General features: G+C 45.1%; 2 protein-coding genes across 18 annotated transcripts in view; both read left to right on the plus strand.

Moving 5' to 3' along the window:
* The window catches only part of OPN4 (opsin 4), a 172865-nt gene extending 159689 nt beyond the window's left edge, over positions 1 to 13176 (plus strand). The window contains exon 12 of the mRNA XM_029610695.1: positions 12971 to 13176. Within this exon, the coding sequence (XP_029466555.1) occupies positions 12971 to 13176 (206 nt within the window). The remainder of the gene's footprint in view (positions 1 to 12970) is intronic.
* Positions 1 to 13837, plus strand: part of LDB3 (LIM domain binding 3) — a 452171-nt gene that overhangs the window by 7284 nt on the left and 431050 nt on the right. The window lies entirely within an intron of this gene.

Consider the following 13837-nt stretch of genomic DNA (forward strand, 5'->3'; position numbering starts at 1 on the left):
GGTGCCAACCAGAAAACCCTACAAAAAACAAGAGACATTTTGAATCCTTATGGTATTAGACCTGCTGTAATGCGTCTTGGGCATGGGCATGATCCTCAGAGGAAGCAAGAAAACAGAATTACAATGCAATAAACTTTCTGTATCAAAACACTAACTGCCAGCAATCAAACAGCAACAACTCTACCTATGAAAGCTAACATTGCAAATATAAACCAGGCCTAGAACAGTAATACAGCCCCTATTAGAAAAACACAACAAGTCAAACTGCTATAGATCCCTACATAGAAACTATACACTATTTCAGTCACACATGCAAAGCACAGATAGACTCCTAAATAAAGATAAAAGAGATCGTAACATATAAATAGAAATGTACAGAGAAAAATGAACTGGAAGCCACAATAAACCAAATTCTGTATGCAATGCAACAATGGAAAAACAGAAGCATTACTGTTCCTCATAAAAAATAAAATTAGTAAAACCATGCAAATAAAAAGAATAAAAAATTATTATAGAATAACATTCAATCATTAAAAAACTCATATAGAAATTTTCCAAACATCAATAAAATATTTCAAAACAGATATTTCAAATAATACCCAACAATTAAAACTAATACGGATTTAAAAAAAAACGATCTCTCATTATCCGTACCTGGGAGCTTTTGATTTCTAGATGCTCTGAAATTGTCATGAATTAGCAGGCAGAGAGAAAGTGGGGTTGCTGTGCACACACTTGCTCCCTCTCACAAACACACACACACACACTCTCTCTCACTCTCACATACATAAATGCTCTCACTTTCTCCTACAAACATACACATATGTTCTCTCTCACATACACATACCTACACACTCACTCTCTCCCGCACACATAGACACATGCTCTCTCTCACTCTCACATACACATATGCTCTGTTTCCCACACACATACACACATGGTCTCACTCTCCCACACATATACACACATGCTCTCTCTCTCTCTCACACACATACACATATGTTCTCTCTCGCTCACATACTCTCTTTCACACCTTCCTTGAAGCAGCAAGCAGCAGCACTCTCTTTCTTTAGCCCCCGCAGCAAAGGGAATGACTTTTGGCCACAGGGTCCAGCCCAGCTCTGTCCTTGGACTCTTTCCATTAGGGCAGGACAGAGTGGAGCAGGGTGCACTCCTCCTCCTCTGAAGAAGCAGCTCGACCCTGCTGAAATCGAAAGTGTGGTTGGTGGGGCTTTAATAAGTGGAAAAGCAAAGCTGTCCTACCAGAATCAGCAGCATGGCCAGTGGGGCCGCATTGCTTTTCTTCTTACTAAAACCCCTCCAGCCACACTGTTTACGTCGGCAAGGCTGCGCTTCATTTTTTCTTACCAAGGCCCCACTGGCTGCACTGATCTCCCTGACACATGGCACCTTTTGGTAGCGGCGTCTGTGGCTGTGGCCATATTGGCCATAGGCATGCTGCTGCTCTAGATGACATCATCTGATGGTGCCAACACATTCCCAGCATTCAGAACTCAGTAAAGGCTTTACTGAGCATGTGCGAGAGGTCCCATACATGCACATTGCCTCGTGAACCCCTCCATCTATCTTCATCTGGGCTACCACATGGATATGTTCCAATTTCTTTCTTAATTTTTTTTTTTTTTTTTTTTTTTTTACTTTTGACCCTTGTGCCTCATTGTTTTTCTATTTTTTTTCTGCTGCCTCAGCAACCCCTCATACAGCACTTTTCAGTACTTAAAAAAAAAAAGAAATTAAGATGAGAATGGAAAAGTCTAAGGACAAAACGCCTGAGCTCAGTGTGCTCCAAATGTTTATTACAGATATGTATCCCATTTGATATATTGCTGTATGGGCCCAGACTATGACTCCTTCAACTGCGGTTTCATGTCCCTTAGGCTGCAGTAGCACGCCGCCTGGAAGATGTCCCCAAACCTCAGTGTCCCACAGGATGAGAGCATCCCTTCAGTGGTGGATGAATCCAGAAGTTCTAAAAGTGGGCCTCTTTATGTGTGTTCCATCATATTAAGTAACTGTCTACTGATGCCTGCACCAAAGGATGGCAAGCGCAAATAGGTGTGACATGAATCCAAGGATTGTAGGCAGCCCCAGTGGAGAATCCTCTACAAAACAACAATCTGGAGCTGCTAGCCATTTGCCATGCCCTAAAGGCTTTTTCTTACCTTCTTTTGGGAAAGAGAATCTTAATCCAGATGTAAACCCAGGTAACCATGATCTACATAAACAGGAAAGTATGGGCTTTTATGGCCTTCACTAGGATGCCCTCTGAATTGTGGGCAGGACATCACAATGCTCATGTCCAGGGGAGTAACTTTTCAGGAACTAGAACACATGGGTAGACTACCTCAGCAGAGTGTTACAATTGTAAAAGTCATCCATGGATCAAGGGATTCACTGGGGAAGCCATTAATTGACCTGTTCCCCGTAGAGGACATTTTGTATTATCCTATGTTTGTCATGTATGAATGTTTATTGGTGTATATTTTGTTTTTGTAATTTATTAGAATGGCAGTTCAAGTATAAGCAGAATATAAGAAATAGTAAATAAATAAATAAATGACAACAGAAGAATTGAGAAGTTATGCTGCATGCCTCAGAACAGCTACAGATCAGTTCCTGATGTTTTTATGCTAAGCTGGAGTATAAGTCTACTCTTTGCTTACTCAACCATTCATCTGATCACCAGGACTATCCAGAAAGCCCTTCAGAACAAGTTGTACATAATCCTTGTAGCTCCAGCCTGGCCACTGCTGTTGTGTTTGGCCTTGGAAGGCCTTGCATACTGTTGTGTTTGGGAATGCTAGGAGAGCAGTCCCATCTTGAGGGGAAGTCTGCCCTTGGGCCTCTGCACAATCCCAGAAGACTCCAAGACAGCGCTGAGGATTGGCGAGGCGTGTCTCAGCATGGATGAAGACAAAGTAGAACCCTCTGCCAGACCTGCATGCTTCTGGAAGCCAACAACACTGTCAGCCCGATACAGTAAAGTCTGTGGGAGAGCGGACGAACGCCCGCTCTCCCGGCGCACGCACCGGCCCTTGGCCGGTGCGAGCGATTCAGTATTCAAATGAGCTGACGCGGTGCAAACGAGGGAAAGGAGGCGCTAGGGACACTAGCGCGTCCCTAGCGCCTCCTTTTGGCCTGGAGCGGCGGCTGTCAGCGGGTTTGACAGCCGACGCTCAATTTTGCCGGCGTCGGTTCTCGAGCCCGCTGACAGCCACGGGCTCGGAAACCGGACGCCGGCAAAATTGAGCGTCCGGTTTTCGGCCCGACAGCCGCGGGCCGAATACAAAATTTATTAATTTTTTTTTTTACTTTTTTTTACTTTTGGGGACCTCCGACTTAATATCGCTATGATATTAAGTCGGAGGGTGCACAGAAAAGCAGTTTTTACTGCTTTTCTGTGCACTTCCCTGGCGCCGGAAGAAATTAGCGCCGACCTTTGGGCGGCGCTAATTTCTTAGAGTAAAATGTGCGGCTTGGCTGCACATTTTACTTACTGGATCGCTCGGGCATACCTAATAGGGCCATCAACATGCATTTGCATGTTGAGGGCGCTATTAGGTGCCGCGGGTGGGCCGCGTGTTTTCCTCCCCTTACTGAATAAGGGGTAAGGGAAAACACGTGTCCAGAGCAGGGTGACAGTGTGCTCCGACGGAGCACACTTTACTGTATCGACCTGTATGTTGGTTAGTGATCAGTCCTCTGACCATTCCCAGCCCTTTCGGACCTGCTGCTGGATATCAGCAAGAAGCAGCATGCTGGACTGAGGATGAGGGCAGACAGAGGCCTTGTGACACAGAAGACTAAAGACATGGACGAGAAGACTCTGGACGAGACGAGGGACGACTCTGGACGAGAAGCTTGGAAGGTTCGGACATTGGCACTGTCTCTCAGGGTGCTCTACACAGCCCACCGACATGGGCGGACCAAATGGGCTGGTCACGGACCAGCCTGTCCCACTGTGCACCCTACACAACCTCAAAGGCTGGTCACAGACCACGTGGAGAGCGGGACAAGCACAGGAAGGGAATCCAGCTGAGACGAAACTCCAATGACGAAAACAGGAACTGACGAGATGGATTTACCCCAACAAGGTGTCATCTGGAGAACCAAAGGAGCTGGAGGGTCAAGAGGACTCGAAACAAGCGAAGGAGGAACGGAACCTCGGATTATCAGGAAGTGGAACATCAGGAAGTGGAACATCAGGATGCCTGGACTGGGAACCTCGGAACATGAAGACGTAACATCAGGAAACCACAGGAAGCAACGAAGACTCAGGAAGCAACAAAGACTCAGGCGAGACAGGACATGGAGCTCCAACAAAGAACGAAGACCTGACTGAGCACTGTAAGATGAGACTTCCAGGAGCAGGAAACTCCAATGCAAAGCAAAGCAGAACTGAAGGTGAAGCCCTCTTATAGGGCTGAGACATTAAGACATCATCATGTGGGGCCTGGGGCACATCCGGCCGTGGGCCCTTTAAATCTTGAGAAAAGGCATGTGCCGGTGCCTAGAAGCAGGAAACAGAGGAGCAGCACCACAGACAGCGGCTACTTCCTGGCCGCGCAGGAAACAGAGGCAAGACCCGGCAGCGGCACCAGGCCGCGAAGACCACTTCTGGGTGGCAGCCTCCAGGCCACGAGGGAGCAGGACCTGGCAGTAATGCTTCGGGGCTGCCTCAGGCCACAAGGCAGGCCCTAGAGAGACATTAGCGGCTCACTGCCACTGAAGGCAGATTCCAGTGGTGGAGGCTCCCTGCCGCTGAAAGAGCAACACTGGTTTGTGGTGGCAGAGGCAGCCACGAGGCCGCGGCTCCTGCCGTGAGGTAGGCCCGGCATCGGCAGCGTCCAGCCGCATCAGGCAGCGCAGCACAGGAGGTGAGAGGCCCGCTCGTGGGGAGTAGCCCCGCGGGCAGGAATCATAACAACTGCAAGTGAAGTATCTATATAATCATCATCATTTATTTTATAACACACTTTTCCACCAAAAAGAGTTCAAAGCAAGTTACAATTAGTTTAGAATATACAGGTATAATAGGTCAAAACAGGCAGGTAGAGATTAGCAAATCTGATTCAAAACTTTGTATCCTCAGAGAAAGGTGATGAAGAATTTAAATGGTAGAGAGATGCATGGCTAAAGCAAATTGGTGTCCATTACTTGCTTGGTAGAATTATATTTGGATTCAACATGTCCAATGCAAATTGCGTGGGGGATTTTCTGCAGGTCCAGAAAATTACCAATGTCTGCTGTCTACATGTATGTCTTGGAGGGTCAAATGATGTGTTGGACGATGCTAATGGCTGGGTCCAATAGCTGCTTCATACAGCCAGGTTTTTACTAGTTTTCTGAAAGATAGGGGCTCAAGGGCCAGTTTATGGGAGTGAGGGTAGGGAGTTCCAAACGGTTGGAGTGGAACTGCAAAAGGTTTGTTTCTATTCCTGTGAGGTGTATAGTTCTTGGAGGTGGAATCACGAGGTGAACTTGCAGATGAGGAATGAGGATGTTGCTGAGGTAGGATGGAGTTAAGTCTTTGAAGGCTTTATAAGTTAAGGTCAAGATCTTGAATTTGGTAAAGTAGAATATGGGAGCCAGTGCATGCTTTTGAAAACTGGGGTTATGTGATCAAATTTGTTTCCTCATTATCAATCGGGCAACAACATTCTGAATGAATTCTAGGCAGCGGTGTAGGGATTCCCACATACATATCTAGTCTGTCTGTTCATTCACTCTCCGGTTCCATTGAGAACATCTTTAACTCTCATCAAACAGGAAAAAGGCAGGGCCTGCTATCCAAACATGACCTTCATGGTAGGGATGTTGAGTCCACAGTAATCTCTTTCTTATTCCTTTCCAAAGAAATGAAGGATATTCTGATTTTCACCAGAAAACCTTTACATCAGAAGATGATTTGATTTCAAATGGAAGAGTTTCTCAACTTCATATAGATCCTACTGGATCCTTTCTCTTGTGGTCCAAGGATCTGCTTCAGTATCTTTTCTGCCTCTCATCTTCAGGCATTAGCACCTCTTCAGTCAAAGTTCATCCAAGTGCCATTGTGGCATATCACCAGCAGGTGGAAGGGGCTCAGATCACTCTCCATCCTTTGATATCAAAAGTCTTGAAAGAACTATGGCTTGCCAAATCTCTGGTCAGTTAACCCTCAGTGCCTTAGGATCTCACTATAATCATAGCTCAGCATATGAAAACTCATTTCAAATCTTTTGAATTAGTAGATTTTAAGTTTCTCCCTTGGAAAGTATTGTTTCTCATGGCCATAATTTCGGTACAAAGAGTAAAGCAACTGCATGCTCTGTTTCCTATTCAACATACTTTCATTTTTTCACAATAGAGTAGTTCTACAAACTCATCACAAGTTTCTTCCAAAAGTGGTGTCTGCATTCCACATTAATCAAGCTATTGTACTGCCTACATTCTTTCCAAGATCACATGCACGCAAAGGAGAATGGGCTCTTCACTCTTTGAACTGTAAGTGAGCCCTGATGAAGACTCAACCTCAGTCAAGCTTCTCAAATATTCATGTCATTTGATCCCAATAGATTGGACGTTGCCAACTGAACTCTGTCCAGCTAGCTAGCAGACTGTATAGTGCACTGTTTTGCATTGGCTGGCTTACAAATTACAGACTTTGTCAAGGCTCATCAAATGAGAGCCATGGCAACTTCAGCAGTTCATCTCAGGGTCATTTCTATTGAGGACATTTGTAAAGCTGCTAGTTGATTATCTGATTACACCTTCATGTCCCACTACTGTTGGGACATGTCCTATAGAGATAGCAACTTTAGACAAGCAGTTCTGGACAGGCTGTTCACCCAGTAGTATACTTTCCACCTGGTGGGGCCAGGTTGTCTTAAGTAAGTTCTTCTGCTGTACAGCTCTCAGCTTGAAACTCCCCATGCTGACAGAGAAAGTAAGATTGTTTACATGTAAACAGGGCTCTCCATAAACAGCAGAATGAATTTATCATTTTTAATACATGCCAGTCTTCTTGGAGAGCCTACCTAAAGCTTAAATTTTAGAAGAGAAGGAAGTGCTTATGAAGCAGCGTGCATTCATGGGAACTGTTGCACATGCTTAGCAAAGTCTTTAGTAGCTCTGAGAGCTGAGTTTGTGTCAGCACTGTAGGATGACATCATGCACATATAATAGATAATTTATCCCGCTGTCTACAGAGACCCTGTTTACAGGTAAGCAAACTTAGTAAAAATTTAACATGCATAATAAAACACCACCTAACATAATATGCAAAAGTGTTATCATGTGCAAGTTACATTTTTGACATATTAATGAGGTCATGGTAGTAGAGTGCATGGAAACATTCTGTGCAGAAATTGCTTTCATTCAATTAGTACAGAAGAATTACCACTTTCCCCAAACCCTAAAATATGAAAACCCCACCTCATTACTTCAAAGTCCCAATTCTTTGACTCCCAATCCCAAATCCCTTCCAGGGCAGTTCTCTCTTCTTTTTTGAAATTTAAGGTTTATTAGAGAAAGATAATACCGACAATACAAACTCTTCTAATCCTCTGAGCAAGAGCTCTCTCTGATGTAATGATCTCTCCCCAGGAAACAAAATCCTGGGGCAAAACTACCAACCACTTACCTCCCCCTCCCAGTTCCCCACTCAAAAGAAGCAAAAACCTCTTCTAATGCTTAGTCCATATCTTCCATCCACATCTCTAGAATGGGAATTTAGCTGGACCTTCTGAAAATGATATCTGCAGCAGCAGAGGCCCTCTTGCTGTTCCAGTAGACAGCATAAGACCTCTTGTTCAGGAGGTTGGTAACCTACAATTTTGGAACTTCCATGTATCTTCATCAGTAGAGCCCTCATGCTATTCTGACTGCCTATCAGCTCCCACTCTCCATAGGAAGAACCTGGATTCTCAGCCCTCTTGCTTTCTGCAATTGCTGGATCACCTTACCCTCCATAGACCCGGTGGCACTCACTAAACCCATGCCTAACACATCTGGAGGGGCTCTGCACCATAATAGCATGCACCTCTTTCACATACCAAAGGAGCACTTAAAAGAAGCCTGCCCCTTTTTTCGCCCTTTGTGGGCCATCTGAGGGAGCCCAACAAGAAAACATGTGGGATGACCTTCTTCACTTCTGGTCAACCTTTGCTATCCATGGACTACCATGGAGTAGCTCTTCATTCCTGTTTCTATGGACAAGGATGCTATGGGGAACAATATTATCTAAGTAAGTATATCTCTGGTAGATGTCCCGCGAATTTCCTTACCATCAAGACTACTAACATGAACATAACGTCTTGCCTGTTTCTAACTGTGCTTCTCCTGAATAACCAGTCTACCACCAAGAAAGTTCCAGCCATCATGGATTTGCTACATAATCAGAGGCCATCATGTTTATGTTTGACTAAGGCATGGCGGAAACTTGTGACTACTTCGTCATCTCTCTCCCTAGATTGGGGTCGAGGGGTGGTGGCCTATGGTCATATATATATAGAAAATTCCTCGATTTGATGTCCATAGAAATACAAGGTGCCTCCTCTTTTGAGGTATTACTACTAAAATCTCATTTACTAAATTTACATTTAGTTTACTGCTCCCTGATCTCATTTCTCATAACATGTCTCCATTAATTGAGTAACTTGCTAACTGTGATTTAAATTCCATCTCCACAGTAGTTTTAGGAGATTTTAGCATCCATGTAGATGAAACACTAATGACAGCTTCCTGAAAAACTTGCTTAATGTCTATGGGTGCACTAGGGTGAAAATCACATCAACCAGCGTGCCACTTATAAAGCAGGCCACACACTTGATAATATTCATGAATCAGAATTACATGCAAATCCAACAAGTCCAAACAAAAATTACCCTAATATAGTGGTCTGACCACAGCTTTATTTCTATAACTATAAAACTAGCGACACGCCATCTCAGACCAAAATTCTAACATTGGAAAAGAGGAACAAACTAATGTGGAACAACTAAAATAAAATTTCCCCAATAGCTAGATAATAATTTTTAACCTACATTATCAGTCATTGCTGATTGGAATTTTGTCTTACTGAAAACCGCTTATGATCTGACCCTCCTGCAGATAATAAGGCTGAAATCAAGATGCATGGTATACTATGATCTTGGAAGAGTAAAAACAAAATTTCAGATGTTGCAAACATATGGAGAAAAGAAAAATCCAATCCCAATTTAATATCATATATTCATTAGTTAAAAAAAATTAGAGAAGTGGTAAATTCAGCCAAAAATATATTTTTCAACTAAAATTCATGGTGTGGTTCACAATACCTTTTCTCAACAGTATAGTTCCTTACAGACTCTACCTGGGAAGTTCAGTTCAACAATCACTCATAAACCCAGATACGTATAATGACTTTGCTGATTACTTTGCTGAATTATTTTCCAAATTTCCCCCACTATTAGACACCCAATTAACAGTATTTCCCTGCCAATTAGAGTGATTTTGACACTGTTTCAGTCATAGAAATCCAGCAGATTATTGCTAAGTTAAACACATCATTTTGTTCCCTCACCCCAATATCTGCCAATGTATTAAAGTGCATCAGAAATGAAATCTCTCCATGTATCAGTCACACGATCAATTTATCCCTGCAAGTAGGAGTCCTTCCTGCATCGATTAAGTGGGCCTCGGTTCACCCTATATTAAAAAGTAAATTAGTCAATCCGAATATTTTGGCTAGTCATCATCCAATGTCATCCCTATCCTTTTTCTCTAAAATCCTTGAGAATATGGTCAATAAGCAATGTTCCAATTATTTAGAAAACCAATACCCACCTGTACCTCAAACAGGATCGATTTTGAAAAAATCATTGCACTGTAGCTCAGCTGTTATCAATCACAGACATGTTATGGCGTGATTTTAAAAGTGGGCAAAGTTATTTAATGGTCTTGTTAGACACCTCGGCCACCTTTGACACAGTAGACCAAAACATCTTATTTACACATTTTTAACATATCTATCAGTGTACCCAGGAAGCCCAGATAGGCAATTCCTCCTCAAAATGGACTCTAATTGAAACACGAGTTTTTATTTATTTATTTATTTATTTATTCATTCATTCAATTTATATTCCACCTTTCAGACACTTCTTTCAGGTACTATAGAGATCTCCCTCTCAGCTTCCTTATACAACATATAACTATCCCCGTTAGATAAGCTACTAGGTGGGCTGGGTTTAAATTTCCGCATATATGCAGATGAGACTCAGTTTTTTCTCCTGATATCTATATTCCATTGCCAATACATTCAAACATCTTCAGATTTATTTAATCACCATTGACAAATGACTGCTTCATAACTGTCTAACTAAATATCTCCAAAACAGAGGTAATATACTTAACATATCACACATTCAACAAGGCGATACCTAAATTTGTGTTTAGGAACCATACGAACCTTCCTGATAATTTCCTTGAACCATTGAAAGCAGCCATATCATAAATTACTTTATACTCACTACATCTAATTGATCCATGTTGACAGTAAAGTTACATATGACATCAGATTATATGAGTCAAATATTGCAGCCTTCCATTGTCCGTTGGGTAGTGCTGTACATAAGCAGTATAGGCTGCTAAAAAACGAAACATTTCTGTGGAAGCCTGGAGTCAATCTGCTGACAGCTGTGGTTAATCTATCAGCAACTACCATGGGGTTGTGTTATATTCCGCTATCTGATGGGAGGAGCAATCAGATAGGAGTTAGCAAGCTATTAGGAAAGCTATGTGATAGAGCTGGGAGTAGCAATCTGTAATAAATCTGCTGTTAGTCTGTGGAGTGGCAATCTGTTCTTATTGGCTCCTAAGAAGGAGGAGACAGCAATCTGATATAGTTGTGGGTGGATCCCTGGGCCGGTGGCAGATGACCACGCCCCCGGGAGGATATCCCAAGAGGGACCACCGGCTAGGCTTGAGTATGGAGACAGACACACATTCATTCTTTTATTAAACAGGTTTTTGAAACCACCAGAGGTGGCAGTAGTGAGCTGATATGCCCGGCAGGGCTGTAGTCCCTCAGGTACTGGAGCAGCGATCCAGGATGGCTGAGCTGTTGAGAAACTGTAGAAAGTGAGTAGGCAGAGTAGGCAGAGTTCATGAACAGAACTAGATGACAAAACTCACATAAGGTTTCAAGGGGGCTCAGGGCTGGAAAGGTTTAGGCCCTCGAGGAGCGAGTACCTGGTTCCAAGGAAAGCTCTGAGAGAGCGATGGTAACTCACAATTGTTTGTAGCAGCGATAGCTTCCAGACAGTAGAGAATCTTCAGAGTGTCCAGGAACATGGGCCCTCGAGGAGCGAGTACCGGTTCCTATCTGTAATTTGAAAGTAAAGAAAAAGAGAGAGGCCCCAGAGGAGTGGGTACCTCTGGTAAGTTCGAGGAGGCAGAGTAGCTTGGGAGGTGTAGCCGAAGCAATCCCCTTCCTTGCTAACTCACGGGCTGATACAGTAAGGTGCAGTAGAAAGGGGTGTGTTAGTGCCGGGCGCACCCGCGTTTGCCGCACGCAGAGTTTGAAACACATACCGCTCGATACTGTATTTAAATGGCATGCAAATGCAAGCCGCATCCAACACGTGTCCAGGAAGCGCAATCCATTTTACTGTGTAGGCACTACACAGTGCCTACACAGTATCCTGGGTGCACTGGTACCTGTCATTTCAAATGACAGGTACCAACGCTGAGTGCTCGCCGTGACCTTGGACGTCCGAGGTCTCGGCGTGCACTCATTACGTTTTAGAGACTAGGGAGCCATGGGGAGTGCCCGATCCGCCCCGGGCTGCTGAAGCCGCTCTCGCCGCCAGCTGTCCCCGGGAGGAGGGGAGAGAGGACTGGGGCTGCTCCGGAGCTGTCAGCGTGGGAGATGGAGGCGGCCAGGGCAGGTGAGCGGGGGCTGGCGGAAAGTTTGCCCGATTCACTTCGGTCTTGTCCCGGGGAGTTAGGGGGTCAGGCAGTGAAGCGGGGCTGGCTGGGGCTGCTCCATGGCCCGTGAAATTTCATCTCGGCTTGCCTGATGCTCCACACTAACGCAGGGGTAGGGGTAGGTGGTAAATTAGCAGGTTAAACGTGCGGCAAAACTGCAGGTTTAAAAAGCGATAATCGGGGCGCGCGTTACTGTATGGGAGGGAATAGCTAATCCGATCGTTTACATCTCATATACATGCCGCGGGCGGAAAGGGTTACCCGTAGATTTAAAGAGGCGGTAAGGATGGGTTAAAAGGGATAGTGAATCGCAGGTAGGACTAACACGGCCAAATTGTGAGTAGAAAGCGGGTTAGAAGCAGGGTAACCGCGGCCACACTTTACTGTATCGGCCTGCTTGTTAGATAGTGAAATAGAGACCTTTAAATATTGGAAGTGGATGATGTCATCACAGGGGGATGCCCCTGAGGTTCGCGCTCTTACTGGTACTTCAATCAGAGCGTGCGCGCGCGCCCTAGGTCTTCAGGCAACATGGCGGATCTGCAACGTTGAGCCGGTCCGAGGACGCCGGAGGGAGATGGCATGGAGACACAGCGGTAGCCAGCTGTCCATCAGACCCGGAGGGAGTCACCACAGAGGTAAAGAGGGCGGAGTGAGGACATCGAGCAGCAACGGTCGCAACAGGTTCTTCATGTGCACTTGCAGATTGCCTATAGATTGTGCATTTGAACTAGCAACTGTTCAGCTCCCTGCACTTGACAGTGTTATGTTTGTGCTGTAGAGTGCCCAGATATCTGCACTGGTAAGGGGTGCCAGGGGAATAAGAGTCTGCAATGCAACTGAATTACAAGAAAGCCTGGAGAGAGGTGCCATGAAGAGCCCAAAGAGAGATGCCATGGAGACCCCAGTAAGACAAACTGCAGAGGAGCCAAGGCAGGGCATTACAGAGCAGTCTCTCAAAGTAGTGCAAGAATTATAAACCCAAGTGGTGGGTTTGCAGATGGAGCTAAAAGCAGAGAAGCTATTGGCTACCAAGCAGAGGAGCAAGAAGAGATCCTCAGGATGGACCTAGAAGTGGTGGCACTGGAATTAAATAGCTGCCAACAGACCAGAGTGGATGAACTGGAGCTCAAGAACCAGATCTCCATGCTGATCTCTGAAGTCTGGAGCACTGACAGAAGCGGAGGATGCCTGAGCGGACAGTGAGCAGCTGAGACTCAGCATGCACTACTGTGGCAGCATATGGAGCTAAGGAAAGCATATGAGGTCACAGTTGCTGTCCTGGAGATAAAGTTGGCAGATGCTACCAGGAAGCAGGACAACTGCCAGCTGGAAAAAGAGCAGCTCTTACAGAATACAGAGCACATGCAGGCAACCTACATCCCAGCAGAGCTACATGAAAAGGAAACTGCTGCTATGAAAACTAACATGGTACAGCTGCAGAGGCAGCTGGAGGAACTCAGATGGAGCCATGGCCAGGAGCAAGCCAAGTTACAGGAGCTGGAGGTCACCAATGCTGAGTTTCAAGCCCATGCGAAGAAGTTAGCTCTCAGTGAGAACAGGACTGAAAAGAGAGGAGGCAATCTAGCAGAAGTATGCACAGCTGATGGAAGCATATGTGGTGCTGGCATGGCAGCTAGCAAACATGCAGCACTGGACCAGCCCAGAGTACATGAGTGTACAAGAACACAGAGAAAATGACAGCTCTGGAAACCACCATGCAGGCACTGCAGAAAGAGGTGGCATGAGCACAGGCTAAATATGAGCATGATGAGGGGGAGATTGCAGCTCTGCATGAAGCCATCAAGGCACAGAACCAGGAGCTGGACTCCATCCAGGGGTACATCCACCTCAAGTACACTCCTCT

The sequence above is a fragment of the Rhinatrema bivittatum genome, chromosome 7 (assembly GCF_901001135.1).
Source record: "Rhinatrema bivittatum chromosome 7, aRhiBiv1.1, whole genome shotgun sequence".
NCBI lineage: Eukaryota > Metazoa > Chordata > Amphibia > Gymnophiona > Rhinatrematidae > Rhinatrema > Rhinatrema bivittatum.